This window comes from Sarcophilus harrisii, chromosome 4 (assembly GCF_902635505.1).
Source record: "Sarcophilus harrisii chromosome 4, mSarHar1.11, whole genome shotgun sequence".
In the NCBI taxonomy this organism is placed as follows: domain Eukaryota; kingdom Metazoa; phylum Chordata; class Mammalia; order Dasyuromorphia; family Dasyuridae; genus Sarcophilus; species Sarcophilus harrisii.
Window position 1 is genome coordinate 220087714 of NC_045429.1, and position 23626 is coordinate 220111339.

Genomic DNA, 23626 nt, shown 5'->3' on the forward strand with positions numbered 1-23626 from the left:
GAGATAAGGCCAAACTGATATGCCAGTGATTACATCAAGGACCATTCAATCACCGGGCAGACTTTGCAGTTGATCCTAGGGCTTAGATTAGGTGGGCATATGGGATTGAACACTGCTTGTATAAAAGGCAGGAAAGATCTTTATTAACTATGGATGCTGAAGGGAAAGCTTTTGCTTTCAGAATCCCAGGCAGAAATCTAAACTGCTTTTTCAAATTCTGAATCAACTGTCCTGTCTTCATCCTGCAGAAAAGACCAAAGGAAGGTAACATGAATGAAATGTCTTTTAAAATTCTCATTGAATTGGGGGGTGGTAGAGGTGAAAAGCTTGAGACTAGAAGCAAAATAGGATTTTTTTTTCTTCTCTGAAAACTGTCAGGGCAAGATAAATGGAATGAGGAAAGGAGTTAGGTTGAAGCATTTACTCAGACTCTCTAATGCACTTACAGTTGAACTCCCAAGTGAAGTCTGGAAAGCTGGGATCTGTGATCATAGGCAAAGATGACATTATGTCACAGAGTCTAACATGGAGAAAGCCAGCAGTTTAGTTTCCCTTTCTGCTGGGATGTAAGTGTGTTCTTTGGTCTCAGAATTCATTCCTAGAAGAGTCTTTGATGTCAACTAGAAGGCTTTTGTTAGGTCACAGCTTCTAAGGGTCAAGCAGAGGAGAAAGAATTAAATGGAAGCTTCAGAGCTTTGTAGATTGTCAGGCTTCAAGCTAGTGAAAGGCCTTAGAACTGACCAGAGGAAGAACATTTCATAATTTCAGCATTGAGAACAGGATTTCCTGATAATTTATGATCCAGAAATCCAGATTGGACTTAATGAATGAGTAGAGGAGGAAGTTTCTGATTAACATCTCTCTGATTATTTTGCTAGTTTAATGAAATTATTAAAATATTGCTGAGTGACCAATATTTCCTTAGGGGTTAGTGACTATTACTGACATAGAACCTTTCCCTGATAAATTATTCTAGTCGCCAACAGAAGCAGATTTAAGATTACTGGCATGTGGAGTAAATTCAGTTTCAGGGTGGGATGATGTTTGGTTAGTGGTAGCACAAGTATGGCCTTAGAGGAGAGCGCTAGAAACAGTCCAGTTGAATGGAGAGAAGGAAGATTCTTTCACCCATTTTTCACCCATTTCTATTGACCCATGACCAGATTGCCTAATTCTCTTTCTGCATCTGTCCATGGAAATTTGAACTCCAATAGGAATTTGAATGTTTTAAGGCATAAAGACAGTCTGTTAGTCAATAAGTGTTGATTAAGCACCTACTATTATGTCAGGCTCTGTAGGTGGGATGGGAAACTTTTTTCCCAATCCTGTGCCAGATATTAGCACTTGGAAAAAATCTTTGCCTGTTCTGCCCTAGTTATGCTCTTGTCATCAGGGATTAAATAGTTAGTTGGTCTATGGTTTGAAGTTAATGCTGGTCTCATTTAAATTTTTACTAAATAACTGTTCTCATTTTTAAAAAAAATCACTATTACATCTCTATAACCTTGGTTGAAAAAATCCCTTTAGAGAGCTAGGGATTTGAAAGCAGATATTCAGAAGTTCTCTTTTCCCCTATCTAATTAGTTTTGAAGAACATGAGAAGGGAACATGGAAAATATTGTGAACTGCACATACATTTTGTTTCTGGCAAGTGCAGAAAACGTGCTTCAATTTTGATGTTTCCTGTGTCAATTTTAAAAAGCCCTTTACAAATTCCAAAGGAAGATGCTTTACAGTGAAATACATATTATTCCTTAATAGAGAATATGCCTTTTAAACATCTGTAGATGGTTTTAAAAAAGAATTAAAGATAATTTATTTTAGTGCATCTCAGAGTCAATTATTCAAAATACTGCAGTACATTGTACTTAGCTGTCACCATAATATATTTTAAGAAATGTGTCTTTTTTCATTATCAAAAGATTACTAATTTTTATTTTAACTTCAGGCTTAAGTCTTCTGAAATTTATTTTTATCCAGTAATCAAATAGGTTTTGAGTGAATAATATTTCCTGTTTCTTCCTACTTTAGCAGCAGCATGGCGTAGTGGACAAAGGACTAGGTTTAGAGTCAAGCAAGTCCTCAACTCACATCTAATGTTAGATACTTGCTATCTATGTGACCTTGGGCAAATCAGTTAAGTTGGAGTCTCTGTTTCCTTATCTGTAAAATGAAGATTATATTTACCTTACAGAGTTGTTATAAATATTAAACAATACTAGGTGATGCACTTTGAAGACCTAAAAGTGAAATATAAATGCTAGCTACTAGCATTATTATTTTAAAAGGTCAGATCTTAAATATTTTAGGAAAGGAATTGATTACATTTCAGAATAAATCCTCAGTTATATATATATATATATATATATATATATATATATATATATACACATATATATACATATATTAGTGTGGAACTCTAATTTACGCAAAAATTCTGAGAGAAAGAAAAATATGCATCTTGTCAGGAAGAAATATAAGAGATCCTAGACTCCATGTTACAACAAAAAGCTTCACAGTTGGAAACTTTAATATTAATCAATTAATATTTCCATTTGCAACGGTATGACTAAGTTGTAGTTATTCCTAATAATAGATCTTAGGCTATTTTCACTATGTAATCTATGCATACATTTTTTTACTTTTGTTTTTGGGAGTTTCATTTCAGAGCCATTGTTCTGTTTCATAAGAGTAATCCCCTTGTAAAAATCTTTGAATTCCTCAGCTGAGTGACACACAATTCAGTTGTCTCTGAGGCTTGTATAGATTCAACTCAAGAGTAAGACCTATAGGAATCAGACAGAAATGATTTTACCTCCTGAATTCTGATCTGCTTTCAGTCACTTATTACCTGTATGACTTTATTTTACTCAATGAGGAATTTTAGTTAGATGGCATCTAACTAAAAACTGTTAGTTTTAAATCCATGATCTTATAAATGAAACTCTTGTAAGATAAAATCAGGCTAATGGAAAGGCTGATTATTAAAGGAACCAATAAAACCCAATAAAAATAATAACTGATATTTATATAGCATCTTGCTGTTTGCAAAATACTTAGAATAAATTATCTTATTTGAGCCTTACAGAAGCCCTCTGAGGTAGGTATTACTATTATTATCCTTATTTTACAGATGAGAAAATTGAGGTTTAGAAGATTAAACAACTTGTTCAGTAACACAAGGTTGGATTCAAATATAAATCTCTCTTGATTCCAAATTCAATGACTGTTCCACAATACCACACTGTTCCCAGTGAATTGTACAAAGTATGTATCCTTAGGTTTCCACAGAGCATAGGAAAAAGCATTGCAACCTAAGAGACTAACTGAGCATATATGTTATTGACAACACCAAACTATAGAAGAGAACAGAAGAAAAAGTAGAGAGCAAAGGTGGGAGATCCAAGGGACCCATATCATTATAGATTTGAAGCTAGAAGTAACCTCGGAGATCACCTAATCCACACCCCTTCAGTTTACAAGTGAAGAAATTGAGATCCAGAAAATTCAAGGACCATGTCCAAGTTTATACAAGGAGTAAAAAGTAGAAATAGGACTTGAATCTACGTGAAGTAGCACAAAGTGGCTCAATGGAAAGAACTCTTGAGTGTTCTTTGAGTCAGAAAATTTGATTTCAGATTTCAACTCTGTTACTTGCTCTATATGTAATTTCAGACATGATTTCCAAGGTCCCTCCCAACTCTAAATCTGTGATTCTCTGTCCCCAAACCCAGTGTTCCTTTTCCTTTAGTAAGCTGAGAAATCCAACTTATTAGGGAGATAACAATTAAAAATTATCAGTGACAAAACCAGGTAACTTTCACATTGGGAGGATCATGCTTTGATTTTATCATGGAAATAATAATTCACTGGAAATGTGAATATACCTCTATTCATAATATAATTTCAGATACTAGATTGGTAAGTGACCTTGGACAAACATGTAACCTTTTCTGTGATTCAATTTTTTAAACTACTCATTTGCTTTAGGAAAGCTAAAATCATAATAAACCACCGGGCAAGTATAAAAATGGGAAGAAGGCTGCTTATTAATAATAATAATAATAATAATAATAATAATGCCTGCATGTGACTTTTGACTCATATAGATGGTAGTGGACTACACTGAAACCATATCATAATTTATTGCCAGAAGCACTTAGTTCATTTAGGTTTACCTGTTCACTGGGTATTGTGGAATAACAGACATTGTAAATGTTCATTAATGAGGACTGAGAACTGTGCTTTATAATACATGGTTTTCTTTCTCAGCAACATTTCTCATTGATTTTTAGCTCTTGGATGCATTGTTCATAGACTGTATAAGAACGGTTGTAAAATCAGGAGAGTAATGAAAGAGCTAGTCTTCTAATTATATAATTATATCAGCATCAGAAAGCAGCTTTAACTAATAATTAAAGTAGCAGTAGTAATGGGATCCACCTGAATGGAGTCAAATTAGGAAAAAACAAACTGATAAACATTTGTGATCTTTATAAGAACAATTCAGAAAAAGCATTTTAAATCATCCTTGCCTTCTACAATCCCTTTAGTTTCCTGCTAGCCACGGTTAAAAATTTTCTTTTTTTCTTCTTTCCCTTTGTAATTGTCAAAACCCTAGTCCTCAGGATCTTACGAATTTAACAATTTAGTAATAGAAAGAACTGACATTATATGGACTGAATCTGAATCTTGGTTATACATTTACTACTTTTAGGACCTTGGAAAAAATCATCCAGTCTCTCTGGGTCTCAGTTACTTTATCTGTAAAATGAGAGGGTTGGATTTGATGACCTCAGCTCTAGATCTATGATGTTGCTATGGCTTCATCATACTTTAACTCCAGTCCAGTTGAAGATAACAAATACAAAACAAAATTGCAAATACCTTAAAGTATGTAAGACAAAAGCCTGCTTCCATAAATCAGGAAATGTGACTTATTTTTGGTATGGTCACTATGATTTATGATCTCCTTTTCTTACCTTGCTGTCTGTTTTAGGGATAATGATGAAGGGAGACTTCAAAATATTTTGGAGTAGTTAGAAGGGATTTCAGAAGTTGTTTATATTAATAGCAAACTCTAATAGTCATTAAACCACACACATAAATCCCAAAGTGACTTAGAAAACCATGTATTGTTATCTATTTTTTTAATTTATTTTGTTAAATATTTCCCAATTACATTTTAATCTGGTTCAGTCTAAACTCAGGAATATTGCATCCCACAATACCCCAGGTGGTTGAGTGTATAGACCTCTAGTCTATAGCACATTCTTTTCTTTTTAGAGATGAGGTAATTGAGATCCAGAGAGATTAAGGAAACTTTTCAAGGTCACCCAGGTAATCAGTGGTAGAACTGAGAATTGAACACAGATCTTTTGACTCCAGATTCAACATTCTTTGGGGAAGTTGTGAGTTAATGGATATTTGGAGTTCTTTGGATAAATATAACTTCATTCATATATCATTTCACATTTGTGTTCATTATTCCATCCAATTCTTTATTTCTTTAAATCCATCTACTTCATTTTAGTCCCTACTGGACTGATAAGAACAGTAATTCACCAAACAATAGAAATAATGGTTTGCGTACCTCACTTCCATATTAATCCAAATGATTAGGCTATTGATTTATCCTCAAGCTTTTGGTCTTTGTACCAGCTGTTTCTGTCCACTTTTTAAGTTGAAACCATCTATTTTTAGTTTTGTCTTCTTTATTGCTATTTCCTTCATTTTGTTGCACTACCAGCCTACCCTGTTAAGGATCTGTTATTTCAACTCTAACCTCCTACACAAAGATCTGATTCTAATCTCCCCAGTTATGCCAGCAACATGCTGTTCTCTGCGCTTTTTATTTAGTGAAGGTTTTTTGAATTCCAGAGACCCAGGAAGCAATGAAAATTAGAACCATACAGCTGAATTAGAATGGATTTTAAAATTACTCTTCTTGGAATGGGAGGAGTGGCAGGAGGAGTCATTGATCTAACCTGATATTGGAGCCAGTTGTCTAGCATTACAAAAATACTTTAAACAAAACTCTCTTTATCCTCATTCATTGATGCTGCCATTGGCACTGTCATCTCTTCTCATATCTCTAGCCAGAAGCCAAGAAGAACCCTGTTAAGAAGAGTGAAGTGTATAAACTTTTGAGGTAGAGATGGAATTTACAGGTGAGCAGCTAAGGTGAAGAAGGAAGAAGAGAGGGAGACAAAGAAAAGGAAAAAGAGAAAACATAGGTGCAGGAAAGAAAGATAGAAGTGCCTAAAAGAAGTGAAGAAAAAATGTGGACAAAATGAGCCAAAGAGAGGTTCACCTCCAAGACCAGTGCAAAGTCCCATCTTTAGGAGTTGAACTCAGTGTTTGAAATTCCTTTCGCTTCTATGCAAGATACTAGTGGGAAAGAAGGAAGGAAAAGTTCCTCAGGGTGGGTTCCTAGTGTGAGTCATTATGGGGAGAGGCCCTGGGAAAATGGTAGAACAGCAAAAGAGAGATGGACATCAGGCTAAATCTGCTGCTAATTAGGCTTTAGCCCTAACTTGGAAAAAGGTTGATGAGTCTTAAGCCAAATTCATGAAATTCCAAATCTGTTATTCATTAGGAAAAAATTAAAAATAAAATAAACCCTATGCTTCTTCATTTAACATTTGCAAAGAATTCCAAGAATAGCATAGTGGAGTGGTGAGAGGCTTTGGAGTAAAAAAACCTGGATTGGAGCCCTAGTTACTGAACTGTACTAGCTGTGTGTGATCTTAAGCAAGATGTTTCATCATTTTACTCTCGTTTTCTCATCTGTAAAATGGAGACAGTAATGCTTCTACTTTATTCAGAGTTGTTGTGAGAAGAATAGCTTATAAATCTTAAAAGTAGTGGGTATATGAAGTTTGACTAAAAGGGAGAAGGTAAAAAGAAAAAAAAAAAGACCGATGGTAAGAAAACATCAAAATACTCTTGGTGTGTTTGTTTGTATGAAGAGGGATGAAATTGTATCTGGTTCTTACCAGATTTTCCATGATAGGATTCTCCTTAACTATTGGGTATATAGCTGCACAGCTGGAATGGATTATGTGTGTTTTACTATCATTTGTGGTTTCGTGCCTTTAGACTTTCCATTAGATGAAAAAAGCCAACTAAATTGAGGACCCAATATTTCTTTCTTCTGTTTATCCAGACCCACTTCCTCTCAAAGTGAGTCTAATCAAAGTATGGCAAGGATAAGGCAATCAGTGCTGAGATTTATAGGAAGCATTGATAGTAATTTCAAACTTTTTTATTTCATTTTTTAAAAACTTATTTAAAATATTTTCCCCCAGTTACATTCAAAACAAAAAATTTACATTTGTTTTTAAAATTTTTGAGTTTTAGGTTCTCTCTCTTATTCCAACTCACAAATGAAAAAACCATTTTTGAAGTTATGCAAATTATTTCCATAAAAGTTGTGAAAAAATAGATCTCCCACCTTAATGAAAAAATTCACTTAAAAAGAGAGAGAGAAAGAGAAAATGCTTTAATCTGCATTTGGGCACAATCAGTTATTTCTTTGGGTATGATAGAATTTTTTATCATAAATCCTTCAAAGAAGTCATACATGATTGTATTACTGAGAATATCAGTCATTAACAGTTGGTCATCCCAAAACATTGCTATTATTTTGTATACAGTATAATTCACTTTGCTTTTCAGGGTTTTTTTCTTCAAAGCATCCTCCTCATTGTTTCTCATAGAACAATAATATTCAATCACAAATATACACCACAGTTTATTGAGCCATTCTCCAAATGATGTGCATCCCCTCAATTTCTAATTTTCTTTTTGCCTGAGAAGAGAGTTCTAGAAATATATTTTTGTAGATATGTATCATTTTCCCTTTTTAAAAAAAATTTCTTTTGGTATTCATGCCAAGTAGTGGTGTTGTTAAGTCAAAAGATGAATTTATAGCCCTTTAGGCATAGATCATATCTTTTGATCATTTATCAGTTGGGGCATAATTTTTTTATACAAATTTGACTCTGTTCTCTATGTTTGAGAAATGAAGGCTTAGAGAAACTTGCTTCAAAATTCATTTTTTTACTATTGCTAACTATATTTCCTCCCTCTCCTATTTATTCTCTCTCTCCTTTCACCCTGTCTTTCCTTAAAAGTATTTTGGTACTGACCACTCCCTTCCTCATTATGCCCTCCCTCCCTTCCTATGTACCATTCCCCTCCTATTTTCTTGCAGGGTAAGATAGATTTCTATACTCATATTGAGTATGCATGTTATTTTCTCTTTGAGCCAGTTCTGATGAGAGTAAGGTTTACTCTCTCCCTCTTTCCTCCCCCTCTTTCTCTCCACTGCAAAAGCTTTTTCTTGCCTCTTTTTTATGGCAGACAATTTGCACCATTCCACTTCTCCCTTTCCCTTTCTCTCAGTACATTCCTCTCTCACTCCTTAATTTTATCATTTTAAGAAAAGATATTATTCCTTCATATTCAACTCACATCTGTCTACCTCTGTCTACATAAATTCCTCCTAACTGCCATAATAATGAGAAAGTTTTAATGAGTTAGAAGTATCAAATTTCCCATTTAGGAATCTAAACAGATAAGTCTTATTAAGTTCCTTATACTAATTTGGAACTATGCTCAAAAAGTTGTCAAACTGTGCATACCCTTTGATCCAGCAGTGTTACTACTGGGATTATATCCCAAAGAGATACTAAAGAAGGGAAAGGGACCTGTATGTGCACGAATGTTTGTGGCAGCCCTCTTTGTAGTGGCCAGAAACTGGAAACTGAGTGGATGCCCATCAGTTAGAGAATGGCTGAATAAATTTGGTATATGAATATTATGGAATATTATTGTTCGGTAAGAAATGACCAACGGGATGATTTCAGAAAGGCCTGGAGAGACTTATATGATGCTGATGCTGAATGAATGAGCAGGGCTAGGAGATCATTACATACTTCAACAACAATACTATATGATGACCAATTCTGATGGACCTGGCCATCCTCAGCAATGAGATGAACCAAATCAGTTCCAATGGAGCAGTAATGAACTGACCAGCTACGCCCAGCGAAAGAATTCTGGGAGATGACTAAGAACCATTACATTGAATTCCCAATTCCTATATTTTTGCTCACCTGCATTTTTTATTTCCTTCACAAGCTAATTGTAATTTCAGAGTCCGATTTTTTTGCCGCCTCATTTTACAGTGAGAAAACCAAGGCAAGAAAGGTTAAGTAACTTCTCCAGTCATACATCTAGTAAGTGTCTGAGGCTAGATTTGAATTCAGGTCTACCTGAGTCTAGACCCAGAGTTTTATTTACTGTGCCACCTAGTTGATAACAATTAAATGAAGCTGAAGGAATGAGTGAAATTGTTCAATATGCTCCCTGCAATTTGATCAAAGTTGGGCTTATGTATGATAACCTCTTCTAGTCAGAAAAAATATCTGATAATGCTTACTCAATGAAAATTTTTTTCTCCTACCTGTTGATTCAGTAACAATAGCTAGCAGAAGTGGCCCTGACCTCAACTCACCATAGCTGTTATTAGGCAGAGAAGTCCTGGAAGTTGCCAAAAGAGTTGATATTTTAGCTGAGTAAAGAATTTATTTTGCCTAATGTTGTCTACTCCAGCACTAGGTTTTTGCTTCTATTCTTCTGTTCAATCAACTCAATTATTTGAGTTTCTTTTTGATAATTCAAAATCTCAAAACCGAACATCAAAAAGACATATTATCCATGTGCCTGTACCTCAAGCCCTGGACTTGGAGAGACTAGTTCTGATCTTGGGTAGGGGCAGGGGATGGTGGGATGTTGAAGAAGGGATAAGATATAACATGTAAATATGTTCTCTCTTTGGCTCATTATGCTTCCATTCAGAATTTACTGTGGGAAAAATCACTGAATATAGTTTGTGTTTAGATTTTCATATATGTGGGTAAAAAGGATCCATAGCTTGAGTACTCATGGCTAACTTGATTGTATATATCATGAACAGGAAAGCCTTATTTCACTCCAAAAACATGTAAAAGACTCATAACAGTTCACAAAAGAATTCAGAAAACTACAACAAAAGGCATTTACAATAGCTTATAAACAAATAGCATCTCCATCCCTCTCCATTGGGTCTCACTTTTCCATCAAAATCTTAAAATCTTCCTGCCTCAGCATGCTATTGTTTAGATTTCCTTTAGAAGGGAACTGAACTTGGCATTTCTAGATCAATAATGCCTTGATATTCTGGTGAATTCCTGCAGACTGCAGAGATCCATACAAGTGGTCAACTTTACGGTACTACTCTGAGGTCTTACACTGTCCCAGAAGAGAAACATACTTGGGATTGCTAGATAGGGAACACTTCCAATGAATCCCTATCATCTGAATAATTTACTGTAATAATAGAGTGCCTAGTTCTCTTTGCTACTACTTTTCCCCACATTGGACCAGCTGTATAGTCATTTTTTTCTCTCTTAAGAGTTTTTCTTAAGAACTTTCCCTGGTCTCTGTTGAGGGTTGCATTCCTAAACTTTCAAAGTATATATATATATATATATATATATATATATATATATATATATAGTTACTTATGAGGCAACATTAGGGTTAATGCTGTCCAGGAAATCCCTTATCTTTGAATTCAGATACTGTAGATGACATTATCCAGGTACTCCGTTCTTGGGTCACATGGGTAAGCATGTGCCCATTCCACAAGGTATGCACTAATAATTGTGTGTGTGTGTGTGTGTGTGTGTGTGTGTGTGTGTGTGTGTATGCTGGTCTCTTCAATATCAAGAGTTTTGCAGGGGAATCCTGCCCATCTGTTATGATTTCAATACTTTTCCAGAAGAAAGGTGGAAAACCAAAGAATTAAGATAGAATAGGTCTGTTAATTAATTCCCTTTTATAGTCCAGCAAATACTATACTACTTGTTGAGTCCTATAAGACACCATTCTCTTGAGTCTGGGCTAACCAATTCATTGTGAAGACTGTACAATAACAGAATCTTAATTAAGGAATGTCTTTTGACCTTTCAACAAAATGCCTTATGGGCATATTTACATGCTCCATAAGGAAACACTTTCAAAAAGTTCCAAAGTCACCTCACTTAGAAGATCACCAAACTAATCAAGGAAGTCTCTTTTTCAACTACTATCTGATGGGAAGACTTGTAAAAGAGTTAGAAAAAAAGGTATTTTAAATAATATGGCATTTGGAATCTTGTGTAATTTCAAAGTTATTTAAAATTTTTCTTAATGATTAAATTTCATTTTTCTCTGTCTAAATGATTTTCACTTCTTTTTTTCTCCTCATTCAGCCAAAATCTAGGTCATTAGAGATAAAGAATAAGTCTTGGTCCTTGTTCTCAAGCAGATTAGAAGCTAGTAGGTGGAGATACAGCACACAGATAAATAATACATAGATGAGAATATCAATTCAGGAGAGATATGTAAATATTTACTGATCTGATGAATCTTATTCACTTCTTTATCTCTACCTCCTTTGGTCTCTGTTAATATTCCATTTAGTCTTCCTATCTTTCGAGACAATCAAGTTGGATATTAAATTTCACTCCTTTCACATTGGAACCAGAGCTAAATCATGCTAGTACAGCACATTTAAAATACTTGCTTTTCCATTTCAACAATTCAAATCTTTGAAGACCTTTGCAAAAATTGGACATAGATACAAATTTGTCTTTGACAAACCTTTTCTTCCTTTTCAAATCATAGATCTTTTTGTCCATTACCCTGTAAGATCAGCTCTTTCCTGAAGTGTTTCCTCCTCTCTTTCCTAAAGCAGACTCCTATTTTTTCTTCTGATATTAGTGAGGTATTAGAAAGAAAATTCCTAAAATGAATTATATTAAGTCATAAATGACTGTTAGCTTCCTTAACTTTGGTGGAATATTTGAATTTCAAAAGAGGATTAAAAAAGAATATATTTCTAATTTATGGAATTTCAGGCAGTATACAGTTATATTTTTGGGTGAAGGGTCTTGCTGAGTATGTCTCCCAATATTACCTTGTTGTTTGTTTGTTTGTTTGTTTGTTTGTTTTGTTCTCAAAAAGGAGCATGACATCAGGGAGCTAGTGCTATGGCATGCAAGTGAATTGGAATTAAGTGGGGGAGAGCTATGTAAGGTTACCTACCTCAATTTTTCCTCCAGAGCCATCTGGGTCCAGTGGCAAAATATAGATCAAGACAACTGGAGATGGTTCTGGATGCAACTTTGGCCTTTTTAAGCTAAGACCTGTTGAAGGCCTGAGACTATACCCATTCAGTGATTAAGGCTAGTGAGAGCAATTGAGGCAACTAATGTCATCTTTTGAAGATATATTTTTGGGTGAAAGGTCTTAGGATGTCTCCCAATATTATCTACCATGTAGGTAATTATTTGGTCTGTGAGTAAGGTTACTCTTGTCTTCCTTTCCTAAATGGTTATCTCCAATCCCTAAAACTGCTTCTGGATTACCATCTCTGTTTAACTCTATATGATTATTGGTGGGTAAGATGCTGATATCTTTGATATCCTTCCTTTTGTTAGTTATCACTTACTGAAGTCCAATCCAACTCCTTATCCTCTTGCTGATATGTTAATCATTTAAATAAAGATAATGCTACAGGCTCAATTTCCATGGAACTTTTTGGTCATTTCATCCCTTTACTATCACATATTCCTGAAAGGGGGTTCTGGGGTCAGATGGGTCACCAAATGGTTCAAGCATGGCTATCATAACTGCTGGAAAAAATATTCTGTGAATTCCTCACCTATTGGGTAAATTGGCATCATTCAGAAAACATTGTTTGCTATTTAAAATAAATTAACATTATTTAACATTTATATTACATTCATTAAGATAAGATCTAGCCCTATGTCTAACTCTAATGTTCTATATGTATATATCTTTATTGCATTTCAGTGTAGTTTAATTAAAGCAGATCATTAGAACTCCAAAATCCTCAGTACTTTGGCATTTTAAAAACAATTTTTACTCTGAATAAGTTTTCTTTCCCTCCTCCATTTACCTACAAATTATATTGAAGGAAGTAAATAGACATAGAACTGTATTTGTGCACAAATATATTCTACTATATATTAGGAAATACACAGCTCAAATCCTAGAACTCACTTATGTAATTCCTTTGTGTGTGTTCTTTGTAATTTGTAGTGTATGAGTTTTATAGTCAACACAGGAATGGCTCCTGCCTATGGCACATTTAACACTTGTGAATTCCCATGGCAGCCAGCTAAGACTCCTGTAGCTGAATGGATTGAGAAATCATGTCCTGGTGAATTATAATCTTTGGAGATTTTGTTCTATTTTGGGTTTTACAGTCTTTTCCCTTTCCCTTTCCCCTCTCAGTTTTTCTGCAATATAAAACACAATTCTCTATTTGCACTTTTATTTTTGATCTTTTCTTTGTTGTTATTCCAAATTTGGGGTTTTAGCATAAATATTCAATTCAAACCAGAAATAGCACAAAACAAATACATTCTAGCTGATTTATCATGTTTTCCTGCCTTGTCTTTCCTTTTCCTTTCTGCTTGTCCCATCTTTCTAATAAATTCATAGATATTTACAAATTATTAAGAAATTCAGAACTCATATCCCCAAACAGTCGCTTCTCTGATCTCTGAATTTCTCTCCCCTTCCCTCCAATATTGACAAAACTCAACTTGTTTGGAGGACTTGCATTGAATTTAGGTGAAAAATACCTGGAACATGTACATTATTTAATTCAAATTCTCCCCAAAAAGAAAAAAAAGAACATGAGAAATCCCTTTGAAAGTCCATAACATTTGAGGAAGACCTCATTTCTCTCACTCTCCTTAATCCCTTCCTCACCTTTAAAAAATTAAAAAAAAATGAATGACAAGTGGACCTATAGAGATGTAATATGGTAGAACAAAGAACATATCTGAAGTCTGAGGGTCTGGGTTTGAATCCCATCTCTGTGTCTTACTATTTATTCCAACATGGATGAGCCATTTATCCTTTCTGAGTCACAATTTCCTCATCTGTCAATTGAAAGGGCAAAATAGATGATCTCCAAGATTCCTTCCAGCTCTAATTCCTAGGATCACACTGGATTTTCTGCTCATTTAATACATTATGAGATGTATTTTAAAATCTGTATTGAATTGTTCCTCTCCAACCCTGCAAACCTGTTATGAATAGTCTCTCTCTGAATTAATCTCTAAGTAATGGGTCTCTGAATAATGTGCGAATTTTCATAATATATGGGCTGTGAAGTCAAGGCACAAAAACAATACAAGCTAAAAAGGAAAACCAGTTTCAACTATGAATTTTTTTTCATGATTTTATGTGCTACTTGGGACATCAATTCATATGGGATTTGGGGCATTAATTATGTATGAACATAAAAACCAAATTAGCTATGCATGAATATATGCATTAAGTAAAAATCATGACCTATATATTTATTTTAGCTATAGCTATGCTTATAAATTCTCTACTTTGCTGGGTTTTCAACCTGTTAGTTGTACTAATCAATTAAATCACTTATAAGGGTCATGGTATATGCTAGCATATTCCTATGCACATTTTATTGTTAGTCTAGATGAAAAATGAACATCAGTTTTGAGCCATGGGTATTTTAAACTCGGCTCTGGACTGCCTTTTGGTGGGGAAAGACAGCACAGCTATGGTGAAAAGGATACTGAACTTGGAGTCAGGTGTTCTGCTTTCAAATTATGGCTCTGACATTTGCCACTTATGTGACCATGGACATATCATGTCTCCTCTCAGTTCCTTATCAAATGGGATTAATAATACTTTCTTTGCAATCCTGATAGAAATAGTGGAAATAAAGAGCTTTACAAACATTACAGCATTTTTGATAAGTGTTGTTAGGGAGGACTTTCACATAATTTTTAAATCTTGCTCTTCTAACCCAGGATGTTAAGGATGCTCTTAAGATTTAAAGTTAAGTAATCCACTTGATTCCTTATCCTCAAAATTCTCAGTGATTTTTGGACTGGTTTTCAGTTGCATCTAACAAGTTCTAGTGGAAAGAGAGTTGGATTTGAAATTAGAAGACTTATATTTGAATCCCAACCTTAGAATCTGAAAAGTTATCTTAATCTGGGCAAGTCATTAACCCCGCTGATCCTCAGTTTCCTTATCTATAAAATGGGACCCAATAATGTACTACCAACCTCTTATGATTGGTGTCAGATGAAAAAATTTTTTTTTTTTGTCAAGGTAAGTCACTTGCCCAGGTTACACAGATAGTAAATATTAAGTGTCTGAGGTCTCATTTGAACTCAGATCTTGATTCCAGGGCCAATGTTCTATTATGGCGCTATCTAGCTGCCCTCAGATGAAATCTGTAAATCATGAATCACAATATTATCATGAGTTATTATTACCCAAGTGATATCCAAGTATCCTAGGTTCCTATGAACACAAGAAGTGCATTTAGGTCATATGTAGACAAAGTACTCTGGTGTCAGGGTATTCCATTATTCTTATAAGGATCATGGTTTATGTAAGTATGCAGAAAAAATGTTTTATCCTCTCAGACAGACACATAAGTAAAATATGCAAATGATATTTGATTTCATCAGTATGAAGAAATTTCATTGTAGGGACTTTTCCCCCTAAAAATGATCTCAACTTAGAAGAAAAATCCTAAAGAGTTTTCTGAGACACATTGAGGTTAAGTGACTTGCTCAGTCACATAGTCAGAGGTGTGGTTTGAATTCAGATTGTGGGGTTTGAATTCAAATCATGTTGATTCTATTGTTTTCCCTGGCCATGCATTTTCATATGTATGGCCTTTAAAATTTGGAGGATTCTTAGCCTAACTTTCACTCTCCTAACTCAAGTTAGATTCCTGAGCAAGTTATATCTCCCCCTTTGTTCTCTAGAAGTACTCTAAGGAACGAGTGATGCCCTTTTCTATTGTCATCAGCCTAAATCTCTATTTCAGTGTATTTCCCTTAATATCATCAGCGATGAAGGCCCGTTTCTCCTTCCCATTTAAAACTAATAAGTTTTTACAAAGGATATTTACTGAGAAGATAGATCAAGAACAAAAGAACAAACACTTCCAACACCTAGGGAAATATATTCCCTTATATTCCCACAGAGAGAAGATTCAAACTCAATAGCAATTAATATAAAACTTTTCCCCACTAGACATATCTCTCTCTCTCTGTCTCTGTCTCTCTCTCTTTGTCTCTCTCTCTCTGTCTCTCTCTCTCTCTGTCCGTCTCTGTCTCTGTCTCTGTCTCTGTGTCTCTCTCTCTCTCTCTCTCTCTGTGTGTGTGTGTGTGTGTGTGTGTGTGTGTGTGTATGTGTGTGTGTGTGTCGGTCTGTTGATTTGTCATCTCTCTCTTTCTCTCTCTCACAGGACTCAGTATCTTAGCCTCTGAGACTATTCCTTGCTGCTTTGAGTCCCAGCAGATCCTTGGTACTGCTTTAAACTGGGGTTCTCAGACCTTGGACAGCTCTGTCCCTCTCTCTGTCTTTCTGTGTCTGTATGTTTCTCTCTTTCTCTGTCTGATCTTCTGTCTCTCTATATGTCTCTCTCTGTCTCTGTTTCTTTGCCTCTCTGACTCTGTCTTTGTCTTTCTCTCTCTTTCTCTTTCTCTGCCTGTCTATCTCTGTCTTTATCTTTGTCTTTTTCTCTCTGTCTCTCTGTCTCTCTCTCATAGGATTCAGTATCTTGGCCTTTGGGGTTATTCCTTGCTACTCTGGTTCCTAGCAGATACTTGGTACTGCTTTCAACTATGTTTCTCAGACCTTGGACAGCTCTGGCTCTGTGTCTGTGTCTGTGACTCTTGTCTCTGTCTGTGTTTGTGTGTTTCTCTCTCTGATCCTCTATCTCTCTCTGTATCTCTTTGTTTCTTCCTGTCTCTCTCTCTCTCTGTTTCTGTCTTTCTGTCTTCCTCCCTCTCTCTGTCACTCTGTCTCTTTGTCTCTCTCTCTCTTTCCCCTTCCCTCTCTGTCTCTCTCCTTGTTTCTTTCTCTCTCTCCTTGACTCTATGTCTCTCTCTTTCTATCCTCCCTTTTTAAGGTTTCAAATTCACAGAGTGATCAGCTACTATGCCACCTAAAAACAGAAGAGATTAGAGATATAACAGAGATAACATTTATATATTTGTACACAGATATAAATATGTGTAAAGATATAACAGAGATAGAGTTAGAAACAACAGAAGGGCCATGTGTTCCCAGGCCATATGGTGGGAAGATGGGCAGCTGGTATCAGGTCATTGCTGCTACTACAACCATATATCTTAACAAGATCAGTGCCATGTGCTCTGAGTTTCATGGTAACTTCAGGTAAAGAGAGCTTGAGATCTCTCTTGTATTTGGAGGATGCACATAGTACCTCATCCTCCCTACTGTGTCCACCACCACAGAAGGAAAAGGACAGGTAGTTACCAGGCTTTTTGTATCTACTTCCAATTCTAGCTTAACTGGCAATTCACAGTTAATTTCTTCACTATGCAGTTAACAAAATGGAAATGGAATACCTGCCCATTTTTCAAAATCCACATAAGGATAGTCTCAAGCTCAGTGGACAGTTAGGTGGTACAATGAAACCTGGCATCTAGAAGATCTGAATTCAAATCCAACTTCAGATGCTTATTAGTTGTGTGGCCCTCGGCATGTCAGCTCACCTTGTTTGCCTCAGTTTTCTTATTGGTGAAATGAGCTGAAGAAGGAAATGGCAAACCATTCCAGTACCTTTGCCAAGAAAATCTCAAATAAGATCATAAAGAGATGGACATGACTGAACATCAACAAGCTGAATCCGCTGTTTATGTTCCTAAAGGCAGAGCTCTTGTTGACCAGTCCCTTTTACATTATACATATACCAGTTCTCATTCTATATTAAGCCCACTTTTCATCATATGGTGGAGGAAACATTATTCAGAAAAAGGAAAACACAGCATGGGTACATTTTATTCTCTGATATTGAACTATGTTATCTACAACATTCTAGTTCTTTCAGATAAAGTCTGATGAGGGGCTTGTGCCAAAAAGTATATCTACTTTGGGGTTCTTTTATCACAATAGAAAAGAGTGAGTAAATATGAGTAGATTCAAATTCCAGATCTATTTCTTTTTTTTAATGTTTTTATTAAATTAATTTTCAACATTTACCCTTGCAAAACACTGTATTCCAAATTTTTTCCCCTCCCCTCTACCTTCTCCTCTAAATGGCAAGTAATCTAATATGTTAAACATACGCAATTCTTCTATGCTTATTTCCACAATTAAGCTGCACAATAAAAGTCAGATCAAAAAGGGAAAAATGAGAAAGAAAACAAAATGCAAGCAAACAACAACAAAAAAGTGAAAATACCATGTTGTGGTCCTCAGTTGCCATAGTTCTCTCTCTGGGTGAAGATGGCTCTCTTCATCACAAGACCATTGGAACTGGCCTGGGTATCACCTCTCTGTTGAAAAGAGCCACATCCATAAGAATTGATCATTGTATAATCTTGCTGTTGCTGTGTACAATGTGCTCTTGGTTCTACTTCCCTTAGCATCAGTTCATGTAAGTCTCTCCAGGCCTTTCTGAAATCATCCTGCTGATAATTTTTTTATAGAACAATAATATTTCATTACCTTTATATACCATAACTTATTCAACTATTCTCCAAGTAAGGGTTATCCACTCAATTTCCAGTTTCTTGCCACTACATAAAGGGCTGCTACAAACATTTTTGCACACATAGATTCTTTCCAGACCTATTTTTTTTTTTACTATCCATTTAATATTAGGATTATGTTCAGTAGTCTCTTCATATCTAGTAGGAGTTTGATAAATGCTGGTTGACTGACACTATTTCTAAAAAGATAGGCAACAATGGTTACCTAACAAATAGATACCTATCTAAGTACTAACAACTAATTAGTAATGTAAAAGTTATTTCAGAATCATTTGGCTGCATGCAAATAGTTTAGAAGAGAGTCAAATTAGAAGAAAGAATGGAAATGAGAAGATAATGATGACATTGCTAAAAAAGATTATAGCAGCTCCAATTTGACTAGAATAAGTGAACTATCAACTCCAAAAAAAAAAATGAGTAGACCAAAGTAAAAATATTGATCCCAACTATTACCAATTCTTGAAGATGTTTAACTTTTGTAAAATCACCACTAAATGAAGAGTTAAGGAAAACTCAGAAACAATTTTAGTCAACAAACATTAAACTTTGACAAATGAGAGAACATTCATGTACAATGGCAACTTAGTGTATAAGGATATTAACAAAATATTATATAGAAGGATGATATAAGACTAAGAGTGGTAACATCTCATATAGCAACATAAAGTATTTGAGGTTAAAATAAGCTTGTAGTGAAGTCCAAAAAAGCCAATTCATCCTGAAAGCATTAGTAAAGGAAACTAAAAGGAGAAAATGAAATAGATATAAAATGAGGTTCCTAAGCATTTCTGTAGTAATCTATTCTTACCAGCAATGATCTTGGAACAGCTAAGTAGTGACTAATGATTTATGTAACTATTTGAGGAAGTGACAATGGTACTTAAGACGGTGGTCAAGAAGAGTTAATTGACCTGAACAATCCATGCCAAAGGCTCCCAATATGCAACATTCAAACAGATCTGTGGTCTCATCAAATCAGTTACTGTCTCTGATGAAATAGCAACCCCTCAATGCCTACCCATCCTGTGTGACTCGGTTCATGTCCTTCCTTCTCAAACTTCACCACAGGGAATCTATCCAATGTGCTGGAAGTTTTCTTTGATTTCTGCCAACATCCCTTTATTTATCTGCTGGTTATCCCTTGATCTTGGCAAATTATCAGTACTATTTTTATATCCTGTCACACAGTTCCTTGGTGATGTAATTTTCTGTTATTTTTTTTTTAAGTTTGTTATTGTCTTTTGTAGCCTACTCATGTTTCTCTTTGTATAAGGAAGGGTTTTTTTAAGATTGGGGAGAGGGAGAGTATTTGGAAATGATAATCATATGCATTTAAAAAATCAATACAGCCTTTTTTGATTTTTAAAGAGAGATATGACAAGAATTATATAGGGTGAAAAGGGCTGAGTTTTTTGTTGGTGCATGGAGCACCCACACCAGTTGGATTGAGGTTCATTAAAATGAGAAGCTGTGGCTAGAACAAAAATTATGGATCATGATTTTTTACTTAATAAGTCTATTCATATATAAATTCTATTTTTATTTTCATACATAATTCATACACAGAGATATTATATACTTCTGACTTGAATACCTCAAATGACTTGTGAATTTTTTGGTGTGAATATTCTTTCTTCTCATGTAGATCTCAATGTTTTTGTGCCTTGTTAGATGAAGTTCATGAGTTATCATTGTCAGAAACTAAATCATAACCTAGATCTAAAGCTGGAAGAGACACAGAGGCCATCTAGACCAATCCTCTTTGTGACTTGTCCAAAGTTACAGAAGAAGCAAATATCAGAAACAGTATTTGAATCCAGGATTTCTGATCTTAGAGAAAGTATTTTTTCCACTGTGTAATCATCTTGTTGTTGATGATGGTGATGATGATGATGATGCTCACATTTTTATTGATCCCCATTCTTTAATACACAAATTATATATATATATATATATATATACATATATATGTATGTGTGTTTATTTTATATATATATGTATAATATATATTTTCAACAGCAGTCATCTTTGTGGATTTGTATAGAATCCAGCCTTCTTCTGGCTTCTTTCCAATATAAGTGACCAATATAGCTTCAGTGTATGCTCTGCTGCACTCTGTAGACTGGTAATAAATCAGGATAGTTATTATGAAAAAGATTCATTATCACTACACATGCCATATTAATCATTTGTTTGTCTATCTTTGCAGGAGAGCCATGGATTACTATAGAAAGTATGCAGCTGTCATTCTGGCCACCTTGTCTATATTTCTGCATATCCTCCACTCCTTCCCAGATGGGGAGTTTATCATGCAGGGTGGGTGAGCTAACTTCAGTATTCAGCAATGGGAACAACACATTGTTAGACATACATCAATAACCACATTAATTACATTTCTACCACCTTACTTAATGTGGTCATAAATCTTTGCTCCCAGATAAATATCTAGGCACTTTGGGGGTTGTGAACATAAAATGAAAATAGCTTCAGAAAATGTAAAGCACTAGTGATATTTTACATCTCCATTTATATGCCAGCAAGGACATTTTCATCTCGAATGGAGAAGTCTGTTATTATTCTTCATTTATTTCACAGTCTTACAAATAGAAAATTCTCCATGTTCAGTTGTCTTATTATCTTTTTTCATCTCCCAAAAGACTTGGGGAAATTGTAAAATTCTATTTGGAGAGGAATTTTCACATCAGTTATAGAGTGAGAAAAACTATTTTTGTTTCTATCCAACATTTTTATGCAATAAATTTGCTTTGCTATATTGTTTGAACAATCACATCTTGCAGCTGGTTTACTTCCATCTGCTATGAAATTGTAAACCATGATTGGACTCGATTTTTCTTCTAGATAAGTGGTTACAGTCTTACATCAGGTTTTCAATAGAGCTACTTTGTTTTTTATTTGTCTGGACTTGAGTTTAATCCATGTGTGAATATCCCAGTGTCTGTAAATTCCCTGTAGTTTTGGTGAATTCCCTTGTGACATGAAGAGTTAATTACTTGTCCATGGTCACATAACCACTGTGTGTTAGAGCATCTGAATCTAGGCCTTCCTGAGTCCAAGATCAATCTTCTCCACCCTATCCTGTAATGTCTCTGATGCTAGACTTAGTATCAAACTCTTTCTCCATTCACTAAAACTTTTTAAACAACATATGCATCTTGCTCTTGATGCCTTTCCCTTTAGGAGAAGTGCATAACAAACTACAAAGGAAAGAACATTTTACTTCTGGGCAAAGTTCTGTTTTTCATACCAGCATGGTATTTTCAACCCTCATATTTTGCTCTCCCTATAGGCATCCTATTATCATCAGACTGGGGAATCCGTGCTTATAAAGAAAGGAGCTATCACAATTGAAACTTCAACATGCACATCTGTTGGAATTGTTTTTTCCATGTGCATTATTCTAATCAGTGTTAATAGAATGTTATGTACAAGCTTGGGGAGGAGACTATATCCTAAGGAGGACTGATTATCATTCTCTCAATAAGAAAAAAAGAAGCTGTTAAAATCAGATACATCAGAAAAAAATAGTAGATTTTTTTTCATTATATTCTGTAATGTTCCTATGTCATTATGACAGGTTGTCCAGAATGCAAGCTGAAAGAGAACAAATACTTCTCCAGGCTAGGAGCTCCCATTTACCAGTGCATGGGATGCTGTTTTTCAAGAGCATATCCTACTCCACCAAGATCAAAGAAGACCATGTTGGTTCCAAAGAACATTACATCAGAGGCCACATGCTGTGTGGCCAAAACGTTTACAAAGGTGAGACCTTTTAGTCTGCAGCGTTCTATAGCATTCAAATAGAAACCAAACCCCAATCACCATCTGTACAGTCAATCTCTAAGTTTCTAGCTTGGTGGATATCATGGTGGTGGTAGGGGTTTCTCTCTCTCTCTCTCGTCTCTGTCTCTGTCTGTCTCTGTCTCTGTCTCTGTCTCTCCCACTCCCTCTCTTTCCTTCCTTTCCTCCCTCCCCCCTTTTCTCTCCTTCTTCTTCTCTCTCTCTTTCTCTGTCTCTCTCTGTCTCTCTCTCCTCCCTCCCTGTATATATGTATATACATATATAAGTACACATACATACATATATATATATACATATGCATATACATGTACATACATATATGGAGAGAAAAAGGGGAGAAACAGGGGGATTCAATGGAGTAACATCTTTATGTTCATACAATTCCTTAATGCATGTTCAAAAACCTAAATCACACACACATATATATATATATATATATATATCACAAATATTAAGAGAAAGGAAGATATTTTGTATATATGATTAGCAAACAATTACTTAGTTCCTAACTTCCTCTCTCCAGAGTTTTAAACCAACATACAACTAACTCACTCTTTCTTTAGTAAAAACAACTTGACTCATCAGTTTTTATTACCTTTTTTTTTAAGGCCACGGTGATGGGCAATGCAAAAGTGGAGAACCACACAGAATGCCACTGCAGTACCTGCTATTATCACAAATCTTAGCTATTTCCCCAAGAACTTTGTGGACGATTCTTGACCTCACTCAACGAAAAATCAAGTTGTCCAGCTTTTTTAGTACTGCTATGTGAAAAGTCTGGTTTTCTTTCTGGACCAGCTTAACATATTATAATATTTGTGCCAGTTGGATTGCCTCTGTCCTTTCCCTCATAGATGAATAACATTTTAGCTCTTTTCACTTGAAGTGAAAAATAGAATTTAACTTCATAATCAAAAGTTGGTTCTATTGAAAATAAAGTATGTATTGAATCATCATGAAATAATCGATTCATTCACTTTTCTCAAAGATTTAAAAGTATTGGCTTTGTGCAAGGTTGACTGACAGGGACTAACCAATCAAAACAAAAACTATAAACCATTATATTTTGTTGAGAGGTAGCATGGTCTTGAGCTTCAGCACCAGGTAGATCTGAGTTCAAATCCTCTGGACAGCTCTCTAGAATGGTAAGTTGCAATGTAACC

General features: G+C 35.1%; 1 protein-coding gene across 1 annotated transcript; it reads left to right on the top strand.

The window, feature by feature from the left end:
* Positions 1-48: 48 nt before the first annotated feature.
* CGA (glycoprotein hormones, alpha polypeptide) lies at positions 49-23420 on the top strand. Its single transcript, XM_003769263.4, is given in 5 exon segments — positions 49-195; positions 197-264; positions 20854-20960; positions 22240-22424; positions 23072-23420. Coding segments are annotated over 5 exon segments (480 nt in total). The 5' UTR covers positions 49-153; the 3' UTR covers positions 23150-23420.
* Positions 23421-23626: the final 206 nt, after the last annotated feature.